The sequence below is a fragment of the Tympanuchus pallidicinctus genome, unplaced genomic scaffold (assembly GCF_026119805.1).
Source record: "Tympanuchus pallidicinctus isolate F22 unplaced genomic scaffold, pur_lepc_1.0 scaffold12, whole genome shotgun sequence".
Taxonomy (NCBI): Eukaryota; Metazoa; Chordata; class Aves; order Galliformes; family Phasianidae; genus Tympanuchus; species Tympanuchus pallidicinctus.
Genome location: NW_026294637.1, coordinates 13,915,071 through 13,931,610, shown reverse-complemented (window position 1 = coordinate 13,931,610; position 16,540 = coordinate 13,915,071). Strand labels below are relative to the sequence as shown.

The 16,540-nt window shown below is 38.7% G+C and overlaps 1 protein-coding gene across 2 annotated transcripts in view; it reads left to right on the top strand.

Moving 5' to 3' along the window:
• The window catches only part of THSD4 (thrombospondin type 1 domain containing 4), a 258,583-nt gene that overhangs the window by 106,069 nt on the left and 135,974 nt on the right, over positions 1-16,540 (top strand). For both annotated transcript variants that reach the window (XM_052671768.1, XM_052671769.1), the window contains exon 7: positions 5,317-5,453. In XM_052671768.1, coding sequence (XP_052527728.1) covers positions 5,317-5,453 — 137 coding nt within the window. The remainder of the gene's footprint in view (positions 1-5,316; positions 5,454-16,540) is intronic.

Genomic DNA, 16,540 nt, shown 5'->3' with positions numbered 1-16,540 from the left:
GCCATTTGCTCCCGTTGCACCTACAGCTGGCATCAGCAGATTTAACATGCGTGCAGTGAGTGACGGTGTGTGTTCCCAGCAGCCTGCAACCTCAGGAGCTGAAACAGAGAGGAGAAACTTACTACATAGGGGCAGCCAGTGTGCACTTGTGCACAATTATAGATTTCTTTCATTACCTTACTGATCATCTGCAGTTGGTTCTGGTTTGCACATGATTTCCTGGCTTTTTGTTTTGTTTTTGTTCTGTGGCTCTTCCCGCCCGCATCCCAGCACCAGGCGCCCCCTGACGGCCGGGCTGCGCCTCTGGCGGGCGGACAGCAGATTTCCCTCGATGTGCAGCTGGCCACAGGGCGAGCCCGACTCAGCGAGGGGTTTCAGTTCAGCACGTGTTCCCTTACTGTCCGTTGTGGTTAAATGTCCTGCCCTATGCTTTTCCTCCGTAAGGAAAGCTGTGTTCTGGCTTGTTCTTCCCTCCTGTGGGCTGTTCTTCCCGGCTCCACACGGAGGCACAAAATGGCGCCATGGCTGCTCCCTCAGGTCAGCATGTCAGCCCAGACTTCCTGATGCGTGCTGCTGCTCAGGTCAGCAAAGAGGCCTCACCACAAAACCACCACAGCGGCCTAAGCTAGAGCACCAGCTGTTGGTCGTGGTGTGGGAATATACAGAACCCAGCTCTGCCATTTGGAAAATACTGCAGTGGGGTGCAGTTGAATTTTTCTGCTCAAACCTGTGCCCTGAAATTGCATTTAAGCAGCCTGCTTAGAGGAAATGAAGCATGTTGCTACCTGGTTGTGACTGCTTGTATGGAAAGGTGGGAGGTGATTTCCAGCACAAGCCTTGAGAAGGGCTCCCAGTCTGGCAGCACGCATGCCTAGGATGGCCTGGTGTACTCACAGCCCGTGTGACAAGGCTAGTATGAGAAGCATAGCAAGTTTTTAGGCTTAGATTATGTTTTCAATATGTAAAGTAAAAACCAGATATTGCATGTTAGTAGGCTTGCTTACTGAAGTATTATTCTGCTTAAGTTAAGTCAATAATGAATATTTCTGGCAGACTCCTCACAGTAGCGTTGTATTTCACCCAAGTCGACTGTTTAATAAGGTAGTTTAAATGAATACGGTGAGAAGTTCCACAAAGACTTGGTTGTGTTAAGATAGGCATGAGAAGCAAATAACATTAGGGAGACATGTGAAACAGTACCTGTACAGTGAACTGTCTTAGGAACTGTGTTATGCCTTTTAAAAGAGCCCATTTTTGAGTAATGTCTCTTGCTGCCAGCTGCTTTGGCAGGCCTTCAGCTTGTAGCCTTAGTCTATTCCCTGAGGTCAGATAGATGCTTTTGTAAAGGCTGGGATCATATGACAGTACTAAAACACATTGCCTGTGTGGAATCAATCGCTTCACAGCTCATTGTTTAATCAATGTTTTTTGTCCAATTGCCAAGCCAATAGTGTAGTTTGACATGGGATTAAAAACACAACAGTTGTGGCAAAAGACTGGGTAGGAGAAGTGTCAAGATACATGGAAAGTTAATTGGTGTTAGAGTACTTTTTGCTACTTTGGTCTCTTGTTTTGCAAGGGAGTTCTCAAATATGTTCTTTTGTGATTTATGCATAGTAAATACACCACACTTTTACAGATCCTAGTGGAAGATACCTGTCACTCAGAAGGAGCTATTCACTTAGACTCTTAGGCAGTCAAAAGGTTTTTTCCATCTTTGAAATCTGGTAACATTGTCTGTAAAGGTAGTATTTGGTATATGTGTGACCAAGACAGTGCCTTGCACTTTCTCATCAAGCGAATCTGAATTTTGAATGTTGAAGGTAGAGACTCTTAACTCTTTGTTTAGGATTTATTTTTGTTTTATTTATTTATTTTGACCACTGAAAGCAAGTGAGCTCAGCATGATTGTTATTATTTATACTCTACTTTAGCATTATAGTAGGCTTACACAGCAAAAAGAAAGAGGGAAGTCCAGGGAAAAATGGGATGGTTCAACAGGTAATTTATTTAACTTTTTCAAAGTCTAGAAGGCAAACTGAGAACTTACAGGATAAGTATTTTAAAGGATCAAAACCAAACAAGAGATATTAGGAGGAGGACAGGAAAGTGAGGCTTCAGAATCCTTGAACTAAAGGAAATAAACATAAAATATACAGACGTTTAAGAAAATACTGGTTTCTAGTTTGGTTTTAGGGAAAGGAAAAATAAGAAAATGTATTTTTTTATACGGAGGTTATAAAAATAGGGCACTTTCAAGAAGGACAATGATTTCATTGGAAAGGGTATTGAAATTGGATTACATTCAGTTGAGAATTCTGAAAGTAGTTTCGTGTGAGGTGTCTGAGCTGATAATGTTACTCAGTTTGTCATAAAAACTGTTATACTTGGGAATTGAACTGCAGGAAAGATCTCACTTTTTAAAAAATACTGTGCGTTAGCAGCTAACTGAGGTGTAGAGTGTTTCCTTTGGTGTTGTGATATTGCAGTGGATTTCAATTATGCCATAGGATATGAGTTGAAGCTTTGTGAAGTTGGTGGAATTTTTGTTCTTTGATTATGTCAACGGGAAAGATTTTGTTGTTGAAATAATTCTGTTTGTACTTCATTGCCACTGTGATTCTTAGTTGGAAAGAAACTGAAGGTATTGTTTCAGTTGGCAAATAGGAGTAATTAAACGCATGCAACTTTAACATGACCGATGATTTGAAGTAGAATGACTACGGATGTATTAATGAACTTGACAGTGTGAGATGCATGGTGTGTTAGGCTGATCTCTTTGAGTAACAGAAGCTTACATGAGAAGGCTGTGTCTTGTCTTCTCTGTTCTTCGCACTCAGTGTTCTATGGTCTGGTTTCCTTCTGGCTCTTGCCAGGTCTGGAGGTTTTATGTGGGATGAGCTTTCATGAGGTTTTGTACAGTGACATGCACTTACAGCCCAGAAGGCCAACCATATCCTGGGTTGCATGAAAAGATGTGTGATCAGCAGGGGCAGGGGGTGACTCTGCCTCTCTGCTCTCGTGAGATCCCACCTGCAGTACCGTGTCCTGTTCTGTGACCCCCAACACACGAAGGGCAGGGAGCTGTTGGAGCAGGTCTAGAGGAGGCCCATGTAAGAGATTATTCTTTTACACTTATTATTTGTTCTTTATGACGCAAATATTGAAAATTTGATCGCACTATAATGCTGAGTGTACCTCTTGATTACATTTTGTATTTTGGTTGCAGTAGTACTATGTTTTATGTTGTTGTGGGTGGTAATGTTGTACCTCTATTTGTTATATTTATTTGTTATTGTTAAATGTGTGGTTGTCACTTTTCTCCCTTCTGTTCATCACGTAACATTGGTGTTACCACTCTTGAAGAATCTCGGGTTGGTGCCTGTGGCGAGCTGATATTGTGTGCTGTTGCAGCTCTTTGTTTCCCGCATGGTTCCATGTTTTATCCAAGGTGTTGTATCCTTGATTTACATTGTAACTACTTCAACTGAGGACCAGTCCCATGAGGACAACAGTTGTAACCAAGCCTGGAAAATGAAACATTTGATTCCCTTCCCCCTCCCTCCTTTACCCTTATGCTTGCTGTCTTTTTCTCACCGTCATGGATCCCGTTTTAAGCAACCTTTGAGTCACAGGGTGGTGTAAGAGATTATTCTTTTGCACCACTATCTCAAAGCTCGCTGAGGAGCACTGATGGACACGTCCTGGTCAAGGTTGAGAAATCCTTTAGCTGAACATTTTTCAAGCCAGGGGCAATGAGAGAGAGATAAGTCCCAGCTTAATGACTGGGAAGCAGTCTTTTGTGTGGCCTTGAGAGGCCACAAAGATGGTCAGAGGGCTGGAACACTTCTCCTATGAGGACAGGCTGAGAAAGCTCCAAGGAGACCTTACAGCGGCCTTGCAATCCCTGAAGGGGCCTATGGGAAAGCTGGGGAGGGACTTTTTATAAGGGCATGTGGCAACAGGACAAGGGGAAATGGTTTTAAACTGGAAGAGAGTAGGTTTAGATTAGATATTAGGAAGAAATTCTTTACTGTGAGGGTGATGAGACACTGGAACAGGTTCCCAGTGAGATTATGGATGATCCCTCTTTGGAAGCCTTCAAGGCCAGACAGGATGGGGCTGTGAGCAACCTGGGCTAGAGGGAGGTGCCCCTGCCTATAGCAGGGGGGGTAGAAATAGGTGATCTTAAAGGTCCCTTCCAATCCAAAATCATTCTGTGTTTCTATGATTCTACAATTATAAATTTTAAGCTTTTTGAAGTGTGGAGGTGTCTTAGTTTCAGCTGGGATGGACCTGCTTCAGAGTGTGTGGTGTCATACTGTGGTTTGGTTCCAGGAGGAAAACAACACTGATAACACATCAGTGTTTATAGTTGCTGCTAGAGTAGTGTTGTAGCCAAGTGTTGTGGAGCCAAGGCCATTCTCTAATTCTAGTTCTGATTCTGCGATTCTGTGATTCTCATTGAAGGGCCCAAAGAGCTGGAAGGGAACAGAATTGGGACAGCTGTCATAAATTGGCCGAAGGGACATTCCATAGCATACAGCATCATGCAGAAGGAGTTTTGATGAGTGTGAGAGTTCATCTCTCTTTCTTCTGCTGTTTGGGCATGCCAGCTGGGCATCTGCTGGGGAGTACTGAGCAATTGCTTGTGCATCACGTGTTTTATATACATACATATATATACATAGATATCTCTATATTGTCAGAACTTATTATTCTTTTCCTTTTCTCTATCTTAGTAAATAGCTTCATCTCAACCCACAAGTTTTACTTTTTTTTGCAGTTCTCTCCCCCATCCCACTGGGAAGCAAGGCAGTGAGCAAACAACTGTGTGGTGCTCAGCCTCCTGCTGGCATAAAGCACAAGAGGAAAAAAGCCTTTGGATTTTTTTTTAAATTTTCACATATATTTTTAAATTAGTGTATTGTAGGTGAACTGACCAGTTAGTGAGTATGTGAGCCTAATCTGAGACATGTCTTTCTGATGGCAGTGCAATGTGACAACATTTTGGAGATATGAAGCATCAAAATACTATGCTGTGAGAAGACTGAATTTGGAAAGATTTTCTAAAAGTTTAAAATACTCTGGGTCACTTAAAAACATATCTGTCATTAAAGGCTGAGATACTGTTTGACTTTTCATTAAGTATGTACAAGTGCTTACATTGGAGTTACTTTCTTGTTCAGCATTCATTTGATGTAGACACTCACATTGCATTCTTGCAAACCACAGGGCTGGTTTAATATAGTTTTCTTTGTTAACATTACTGCTCTGGTCTTCCTAATAAGATTTTTTTTTTGTCTTTTTCTACAGTGAAGGGAAGTCAGAAGTGTGAGCTGAATTGCCGTGCTATAGGCTACCGATTCTATGTGAGACAAGCTGAAAAGGTGATAGATGGGACACCGTGCGACCAAAACGGAACTTCAATCTGCGTGGCAGGGCAGTGCAAGGTAAGCTTATTATTGGCAGCAGGTTGGCTGTCTGTGCTGAACTCAGCCTGTAGATACTGAAATTCTACCAGAGGTTGATACGACTTTACCCCTGAAATGGTGTCAACTTTTATTTTTTAGCTGATATGAGAATCGCTAGCTTACGTTATTGCATGTTTTATTTTCATATCTAATTTGTTTGTCTACTAAGAGCAAACTGTGGAATGCTGAAAGGCAGGATTCAGAAGGTGTTCTGGCTGCCATTAAGGTGACTTAAATATCTAGCTTTCTATAAATGAGATTCTGTGGAATAATCAGAATAAAAACACTGGAAACTTAAATAAAAGAGAAATGTAGTATCTTCCTTTGTTTAAACTTCAGCATGGAGGTATTTTTTTCAGTCTGCAACATAAAAAGGTAACTGAAGAAACCATTATTTGATTGTGTTTTAGCTGGTATTATTTTTCTACTTGGCCTATGTTTGCCATTTTTAAGATTCATGCCTTACTGGCTGTCCATTTACTCAGCAGTGATGTTCTCTTAGAAAATATTGAAACGAATGGCAATTTTTCAAGGATTTGGAAGGACTTTTTGCAGCCTGCTCTCTATGCTCTCTTTGTAATGCACAAGTACACTCTGCTTTTTCTACAAGATGGTAGCAGTCTTAATTATTTTTGAATAAGATGTTTATTTCTAACCTTTGATGAAGTAAGATTAGTGAAAGCAAGTATGACACAAATAATCAGCAAGTAGCATTTGGCACTTGAATAATATTTGTTGGCAAAAGAAACAGAAGTAGGTCGTAAGTGACTCATGGACTCTAATTGTGAAAGGTCAAGTTTGGATTAAATGGTTGATTTGCTAGAGGAATTCTCTTATGACTGCAGCCTTTTTTTCTGCATGTCCAGATTCCTCTTGCTTGTGCACATTTGGACAACACGATGCATGTTTCTGATCTCTGGTTCTTTGCAGTGCACACAAAGCCATAGCTTTGAATTTCCTTTGTAGATGATAAATCTGTATGAAGCTGTTAAGGAATCCCATGATCTCAAAGCTGTAATTGCTCAATTCTGTAATTGCCAATATTTTAATTACTCTTCTGATCTATGACTTGGAAAAGTGAAAAATAGGTGTAGTATACCAAGTGTTCTCCTACTGTGCGAATACAAAAGCATGGTATAGAAAAGCATTTGGTATAGAAAAGCATTTGGTATAGAAAAGCATTTGGTATAGAAAAGCATTTGGTATAGAATAGGAAAGGGAACCTAGTGGGAAATAGTGTTGTGCATTTTGAAAATTGGCCATTGCTGGTATTGAGTGCCACTTCCCAAAGCTGTATGTAAATAAATAGTAAGCTGTAAATGCTTACTCTGAGTATGTAACTTGGTATTTATTTGATCATCAAATAATTCATGTCAGAGGGGACCTGTGGAAGTCATGTGGTTCAGTGCTCTACTCAGAACAGGGCTGGCTGTGTGAGATAGCTATCATGGCCTTTTCCAGCCAGAAAAGAGATTTCAGTGTTAGAACATTATCATAGTGAAATCTGTTTTCTTTGTATTTGACTGAAGTTGCCTGTATTGTGACAGGTAACCTTGGTCTGCCAACCTAGCACTGCATACTTCTGAAAAGGATCTGGCTTCATATGATCTATTAGGTGTAGATCTAATGATATCATTAGGTGTAAACAGCAGTAAAACCTTCCCTTAGCATTCTCCTGAGAATAGGAATCCTAGGCTTCAGTGCATTTGGAATGCCTTATGAGATGTTCTTCATTCTTCCTCTTAAACTACCTCACATTTCAAGATAGATTGATCTGCATTGAAATTTATAATCTTGTTCCCTTTGTGCCATTTAGCTAATCTCTTATTCCTTATGATTTAAGGCTGAATTAATCTCAAACATGAGTGTTACTGCATATATTCCCTGTCTCAAGGGTCTCTGAGATTTTTGTATTCCACTTGCTCAAAATAATTTAAAAGAATATATATTCTTTCATTTAACATGGATTTTATACGTTGTTGTGTAAACACAGATGTAGCTGAAGGGTGTAATAATTAGTGAACTAATTTAAGTTTTGAACTGTTGTGCATAAGAGAATCTTTTTTCTGAAAAGCTGTCTGCAATTGCAGCTAACTGAAGATGTTTCTCGAGTAATGAAGATTATTCCAATATTTGTAATAGGCAGCTTTTCCTTTAGGCCACATAATTTTTATTTTTATTTTTAAATCAGATAGTTTATGGTCTCTATCGCCCTCTGTTGGACATCTTGTTTCATTACCTGAGGCAGTATCCTTTTAAATAAAAATACCTGCTTGGTCCCCAGAAATGTTATTTCTGGGTAGTATTTCTAGTTTACCTTCTTCATTGAAACAAAAGGCAGAAAAATACTGCTACAATAAAAATAATAGAAATTACTGCTATAGTGACAGAATAAAGAGTGCTGAAGACAGTTATATTTTGATCTGAAATAAAAATTATACATGCATGAAGTCAGGAGTTTCTCTCTTATTAAGTATTTAAAAAGTTATGTAAAGCAAGCATAAGTGACAGAAATTCGATCTTCCACAGTGTATACAATGCTGCCCTCCCTGTTATACTGAAATGTATATCCTGTTTCAGCATTATTAAGCAGATGTTGTATGAATACGCTTAAGGAGAATGTTCAATGCAGTCTTTCTTTTTTTTTTTTAAGTTGTTAGCAAATATTAGGTAGAAGGGCCTTCCAAAACTGAAGTAGTGCTTCATCTTAGCAGTAAAGACAAATTGTAGAATAACATAAGAGATTTTATAAGCGGTTCTCAAGGTCTGGTTATTGTGGCCCTTGTAGTGTTGAACAGTAGTATCTTTTTAAGTACCTCTGAAGAGCTTCTCAGCAACCATTCCATTCTTTGTTTTCCACTTCTTGCTGTTCTTTTGTTCAGATTATCTCCAGAAATAAAAGTGAAAACTTCCACACTTGTCCAGCAGAAAAGGCAAGATGTTAAAACTTGTTTTTCAGGGATGGTCGTTGTAACAAAACTTACGTATGTATTAGTATGATCAAATATCCTAATTTATTCTTTTTTCACTTCCTTATTTTACTGCGACGCTGCAATAACTGATGCTATTAATGTTGTAAGTACTGCAAAAGAGCTCACCAGAGTTGTCAAAGTGATGGTGCTTTACTGGTGTAGACTAGACTCTGAATTCTAATGAGACTAGAATTTTTAAAGCAATCAGATTACTTCTTGAGTTAAACTAGAGAAAATAGGAAGTACAAGGGCTTCTCTTATTTTATCGTGTTGATTCATGCCATCAGAGATGGATGTTTGTGGTATGGCAGTGGAACATTGATGGAGACCAAACTGTGGACGTGAGCACAGTGAGATGTGGGTGGTGCAGTTCTGCAGTGGTGACAGCGATGTGAAGGACGGGCCGCATTCCAGACAGCCTTCAGATGCATACAAGAGCAGCATGCAGGCTCTTGTTCTGTGCTGGTAAATGCGTGATGAATGGTGCTGACTGTTGAGAAAGAACGGCTTTGCAGCTGAGAATTTTCTCTATCAAATGGTGTGGTGCTCTTTGTATTGGTTGTAGTTTCCATGGAAATAAATAGGAAGCATAACTTTTGGAGTGACTTGCATACAGGATAATACTCATCATACTTGATAATATTTACTATGCAGAAGCAAGAAGTATAGCAGTATCTTGGTCATCAATTTCATTACTTCTGTAAGACATTTATTTCTGCACAGTTGAACTGTATTCTTTTTGGAGATTTTTTTAGTGGATGACTCCACTGAACTCTGAACACTTTTTCAAAGTTTCTTTTTAGTGCCACAGACAGTAGCTGCTTATACATGTGCTTTAGGGATGTTTCAGTGTTATTGGCTATGTGTTATTTGTTTTACTGCTTTGTTGTCATACATTTAATATGTTTGCTACCTGTGTCTTCATTCTAACCTATCACCGTGTTATTAAGTTCAGGAATGTCTTTGAATGGAGCTTCTGCATCTTCCAGTTCAGCCGGAAGTGTGGAGTTTATTGCTTGGAGGCATTTTTTTCTGCTTGTTTAGTCATAGGCGTCCGATCTTTTGACTCATCTGGGCTGCATTGAATGAAGAGGAATTGTCTTGAGTGGCAATATAAAATGTGTAATATAGTTAATGTATATATCTGTAAGTAACAAAGTGTCTTTTTACTTTTTTTTAATTAAAAAGAAAGAAAGAAGGCAACGAGGTCATAAAACGGATGGGATGTTTGACCTTGTTTCTGTGAAACGCATGCATCACTGCCTGGTTCAGTGGAAGTAGTTGCAATTCTTAATGACTTCTCAAGGTGCCCATCAGAGATTTTGGATGAAATTTTCCTCTTCCTGTCTTTCATCCTTGCAAACAGTTCTTCACCAGTGTGGGTACTGCCACAAAGCGATGACAGGAGTAAGGTGTGATCCTGAACTGAGGGGGGATATTTTGCTCCGATAAGAGACGTCTAGCAAAGATGCCTGATCACATTTTCCTTTGAGTTGAATATCTGATTGCAACTCTATATACTGCATTTGAAAATTCACAGGTAATATATTTATGTCAATTGAAAATGGAGTTGGAAAGGTAAATTACAAAAAAAAAAAAAAAGAATTTTTTCAGAAATCTTGATACCTTTTCTCAAATTCCTTTATCAAAGAGGAAGCACGGCTGCATGCTTTTCACTGTTCAGAGGACTGTGTTTAGTAATGTATCAAAATGCATAAAATTATTATTTGCTGTAGCTTGATAAGTTGATTTTTCAGAAGTGCCCGTGATGGGTAATACATGTGGGTTTCAATTCTACTGAGAGTGTGTGGCAGATGTGAGAAGCAGGGCTAGCGCTGAGCCCTCCTCAGCATTCTCTCATCACCTGGGCAATCCTCACTTGAGCTGTAAACAATCGATTCGTGAAAAATATCACTAGAAATGACATAATAATGTTCAAAGCTTATGATCTTGTGGGCCCTCACTCCTAGCTGTGCAGGGCTGTATGTGGCCTGTGTGCCACAGCTTGGACACGCCTGTTTGGAAACTGCAGGTGATCCTGCTCAGTAACTCCTTAGCTTTGAAGGAAAACACCAGTGTGAAGGAAAACACTGAGGAGTTGTAATAAATAAAAGGAGGTGTCAAGAAGGAAAGCTATTAATGATTTTGGTCTATGCTGTAGTTTACTTGATTTACATACATTCATGTACATTACATACATACACTGCATGTGTCTAGAATACTTCTGAAACAGGAAGTCATTCTCAATACACAAGAAGGCATAAGCATTGACTTACTGTAATTTTCGAGAGGGAGAGAAGATTATTTGTAACATATGAAGCAATGAATTGGTTCTGCAGAGCTGTGAGTCACCACGCAGTGGCGCACTTTACAAGAGTATTACTTAGTAGTTCACGTAAAACTTGATTTGAGTGAGAATTGTAAACACCTTCCAAAGATATTCTCTCTCCAATTCCCCCACCTTCAATTTTTAAGTAATATTTTCTCGCAGTTCAGTTTATTTTTATCTTCCAGTTAACTCCTGATTTAAATAGCAGTTTTAAAGTGTGCACGGTAGCAAAACAACTCTAAGTAGAGATTTTACTTGTCCTTTTCTCCTTTTGAATATTTGTATCAGATGTTGAAATCCTTAAAAGCTTAATAGGAAGGTATCTTGATTTGGCTATAGAAAGCACAGCAAAGCAAGCTAGATCCCCATATGAAAACATGAGTAGGCAAGGAGGTCCCACCTGGAAACACTCTGGATGTGCTCCGATGTCCAGGCAGCACAACAGTAAACTGCATTGTTGCTTTAATCAGAGAACTCTTAATGACTGTAGGATCAGAGTAACATCAGAATGATGAGAACGATCTACTTTCCGTATATTAGGGTTGCTCTAATTAATTGGAATATAGAGCAGTCCTATGAGGCTACAGCTGATGTAAGGGTAAGCAATCTGTATTCATCAGCACTGCAGATCTCTGTCTTAAGACATGAAGTCTTTGAAAATAGCCTGAGGAGTTGCATCAAGTGAAATATTACGCTGTGCATCAGTGGCACAATTTGGCTATCAGTACTTTAAAGTTAGTTTAGCCAGCACAAAGATAGGTGATGACTGGCATCAGATATTGCCCACATTTGAGGAGGCAGGATGCATTCCATGAGAGAAAATCAAAATTATTGCCACATCTTTATTTAATTTTGTTTGTACTCTGTATGGAGGCTCTGACAGAGGCTTTTTCTTTCAAGAAATAATAGTTGTTATGTAAAATATACTATTAAGTGTGTGTGTGGGGGGGGAAATAATTACAATAGAATGTGGTCTCCTTCTCTGTCTTTATGAGTGTAACGTTGTGGTTTGTTGGAAATACAACTCTTCATTGTTTCTCTTCATAATGATTAACTAATACCAAGGATTGCATTGGGAAACACCTGCCTGGCATTTAATAAGGTGTTAATGGAAGAAACAGGTTCCTGGGAGCTAAGAAATAACTCCTTTACCACTTTTTTCCTTCATTTGCATAGTTTTTCTGTTACATATTTTACAGAGAGAGTATGTGAGCCTCTGAGATGTCCTGAGAAAGACCTCTTTATTCAAAGAATGGAGCCCTGACTCTTTGATGAAGCTGCTATCTATATTTGCTGTAATGCAGTCTTTACTCTCATTACAAATCACTCAGTAATACAGATATGATATGGATGAGGGCATTCAGTGTACTTATTTATACCATACGATGCAACATCTACGCTAGTAAAATGTAATGTGGATTTTTTTCCTTTTTAGTTTTTTGCCAAACAAAATGATTCAGTTTGAAAGGGAGTACAGTATAGATACAGTGTAAACCCTTCTGAAATAACCTTAAGCAGGCATGAAAATTATGAATATGTTTCACTTAATGAGAGTGAGTTTAGATTAGGTCTGCGTGTTGTTTTTGTGGACATAACATTTTTGGTTTCAGTACTTGGAACCCTAAAGTGAGATTTCATTTATTTGTTCAACTGTAGCATGACAACACTTAGGGAAAAGTGCAGGGTGGTTCCATAACATCAAAAAATGGCTTGCATTTCTAGATACTGAGGAAAAAATGTTATCAGTGTATGTTAGATAATTTGAAAATGCTTTTGAACTGCTTTTTAAAATATTCTGCAAGCACATTTTTTAGAACGTAGTTTTCACTTTGGAAGAAAAATATATGCTGAAGAGACCCATAGAATGGCCAGTCCACACTGTGATGAGTTTTATCTGTTTCTTTTCCTTTCAGAAGTGATACTTAACATATCTGAAGCCACTTGAGACATAGAGAGTTAAGCTTGTGTGCAGCTGTTAATTTGTTCTTTTTTTCTTCCATTTTAAACAGTGATTGCAGGTTTAGATGCCTTTCAAGGAAGGTAAAGTGTAATGTAACACACATCTGTTTTAGTGGATAGAAAATACGTACCAGCTTTGAGCTTAATTGCTTCACCGTAAGAGTCCTGAAAGCAAATGCACTTATCTCTGATAAAGTGGTAGAGGCAATCTTGCTTTTCTCTTTGTTTTAAAACAATGCTGTTTTTTTTAATCCAAAGCAAAACTTAAAAAAAAAAAAAAAAAAAAAAAAAAGTTTTCAAGAATGCTGAAGATACTGTTAGAATAGAAGATGCAAGTGCTGTTCATTGCAGGGCTTTGGGTCTTCTTCCTGGTTAAACAGAGGAGTGTATATCAGGCTGTAAATGAAGACAGATTTGTTTATTAATCTGGTAGTATTCTCCAGGTTGAAATAATCAAATGGTTGCTTCTATGTGATTCTGATTTTGTGTCTAGCATTGAGTCAAAGACCTTTTTCTTTAGTCCTTGACAAAGATAAGTGGCAATTCTAGCATCTGAAGAATAATCCAACCTTCTCTGTAATTCCCTGTCAGTCATTTTGTTTCTCTGCCGTTTTTAATCTTTTTATTCAGCTCCCTATTGTTTGTTTGGGTGCTTTTTTTTTTTCCTTATTCTTTTTTTTGACAGTCCTTTTAGTTCTGATTTGTTCTGAAGTTTCTCTTCTTGCCTGTTGATAGGTTAGTCATTCTAAGTGCATTTTTCTGAGGCTATGACTAGCACTATTTGCTGGGTAGAAAGTAAGAGATGAACATGATTGTTTTGAGTTCACAGTACAGTCAGCAGGGAGGTCACTTAGTAATCCTCCCAGTGGCGTCTTTCTGCACCAAAGATGCATTGAAAGAAACAAGATAGAAGTCCATGAAACCTTTTGTATAGGTTCTTAAGAAATAATGTACTACAGTGCATAGTGTTGAAGGATGCTATCTGGGAACATTTAATAAGAAACATTCAGTAACACACCAGGCTATTCATGTCACTGTACATAAATAAGTTGGAGCTTTTGACCACTGGTTTTGTTTCTAGATTGTTCTGTCAAGGTACAGAAATTAAGTTTAGGAACAAATGTAGGGTGTAGGTAAAAAATAAAAGTAAATGTAATCTCAATGCCATGCCTCTTTCTCAAGCTTTTTGCAAAATTTTCGTGGGTATATTCTAGTAATACAAACTGCAGTCACCTAAGATACCTTGTACTGCATTCACAGAAGAGACAAAATGGTTTGTACTCTGTGGGATGGAAGCGATTCATATGACATTTCTTATTCAGGAATTACAGATTTGTGGTTAATGCTTTTTTAAGTAAACAAGAAAACCAAATCTGTTTTATATTAAATTCAATCAGAATTACCAAAGTACAACTGTTCCCAGCCCCCCAAATCAACCAGTTGAAATTCACTTGAAGGAGACAGGAAAGAGACTGTAAAAGAGAATCATGCAGTTAGTGCAGGACCCCTCTTCTGAGGTTAAATAACCAAGGGAAATAAAGTCATTTAGATTTTATTAAAAAGAAACAGAGGGCTGCGAGAGAAATACTGTTGTGAAACTTGGATGCAAGATATCTGTTTAACACCTGGACAAGTAAGCAATGGGGAAGGAAAGTTACTAAAAGGGGGGCTGGCTGCACATATATTCGTTCATGTTCTAACAACTGAGTGGGTCAGAACTTTCCAATTATTCTTAAGTTTTGATCAGAGAATCTGATCTCTTTTTAATTGCAAATTTTGTTGTGTTTTATTTGGCTTTCAGCATCTAATTGTGGTGATTAGGTCAGTAGGGTAAAAGACCTTCCTGAAAAGGTCTTTTAGGTTCCTCTCTGCTGAATATAGAGAAAGACCACTGCACCCTGGTAAAACACCTAAAAGTAGGTATTCTCTGTAGTCCCACAGAAGACTAAGTGGTGTTTTGGCTTATTCTTGTGTTGAAGTTGTGGCAGTATAGTTTGTGATACATCATGGAATCATGGAATGGCCTGGGTTGAAAGGGATCACAATGACCATCCAGTTTTAAACCCCCTGCTATGTGCAGGGTCACCAGCCACCAAACCAGGCTGCTCAGAGCCACATCAGTCAGTTCAGGATTAATCTGCATTACTTCAGTGCTCATATCTCTGGGAAATGCTGGTTACTCCTTTTCTCACTGCAAGAGTGTGTTACGTCATTCATGAAATTAAACTGAAGTAATTTTTCTTGCTGAAATTATTGTTATCTGTTTATTTCTATACTAGGTATAAAAAAGAGTGTCATGTAAGCAACTACAAATAATTTTGTCACAATAAATTTAGTGCAAGATGTGCACAAAAAAGCCACCAACCACAGCACCAGACTTTTCAGTTGTACAATATTAGAGCAGGCTTGGACAAGAATAGGAGAGGTTCAGAAAAAGTTCTTCACCGGAGTGTGTTGGGCATGGAACAGGCTCCCCATGGCAGTGGCCATGGCCTCAAGCTGCTGAAGTTCAAACAGCATTTGGACAGTGCTCTCAGACCCCTCTCCATAGGGTTTGGATTCCAGGTTGAACTCAATAACCCTTGCAGGTTCCTTCTGAATTGGGAAATCAGTGATTCAGTATGACGTATTATGTGAGAATTGTCATTTTGACTGTATGCTTTTTCTGCTTGTTGTCTGAGTGTCTGTTAGTAGAGCTTAATCTGCATTGTGGTTGACTTGCATATGGTAAGACTACATGCAATAAGCATGAATATTCACAGATTAGTGGAAGTAAAAAACATAACAAAACAATATGGATAGAACATTGATGATGATGCAGTGTAAGGCTGTAAGGAGGAGAATGACAAACCATTTCCAGAAGCATGTGAGACTGGTGCTTCAGAGGGCAGGCATTTAGATGGGTTAGATCATATATGAGAGGTTTGAACTGGACATCACTGGTCAGGTTGCTTGGAAGGGTTGATGAAATGGAAAACACTTTCTACAGGAGTTCCATGGAAAGAGCTGCTCTATTAGAAAGTTAGCTTTCGCTGCAGCGCGCCTGTACAATCCTACAGGACAGGATTAATCTCAGTTGGTGACCGGTATGATAAAGGCAACTTATCTGCAGAGTGGCTGACAGAAATGATCAATGGTACCATGGAGTAGGAGAGAGACCATTGTACAAATTTGCAGATGCTATTGCTGTGTGAAGTGCAAGATGCAGCACAAGCATATGAGAAAATAGTTTTCTTTAGTAAACATGGGGGGAAAGCAGGGGGAACTTGTCTGCGTGAGGATTTATGAGGCGAGTGCCAAACAAATCATTGAAACAATAAGTGGAATTAGTTTTTCTTTGCTATCTTGATTTCTGTGTTGTTGCTTTCTCAGTTTTAATCTACACTGTTTTCTGTGATGTCTGCAATGCAGCAACCAGCTGTTTTTCTGCATTTGGATATAGATAACTATGCTACATCTTAAGTTTGTGGCTACATCTCTGTTAATGCTGTTAGCCATTATGAAGTTGACTAGAGATATTCAGAATTCATCATCAAGTCAGAGTTATAAAAATAAATATGAAAGTATTTATATGTATTTGATGCTAAAGCTCTGCTCATCTTTTTTTATAGTGTTAGCAGACCTACTAGTGACAAGTTAATGCTAGTAGTATTTTAGTTACTGTTAGTAGTGATTAAGTTGGAATGTGATGGAATTTTTATTGCATTTGAATCATGTCAGAAATTTTAGAGTTGAGGCATTGCTGGATTTCTGTGGGGTTAACTGCAAACCTGCCAAGGAATTATTCTGATCTATCAGGAGACAGT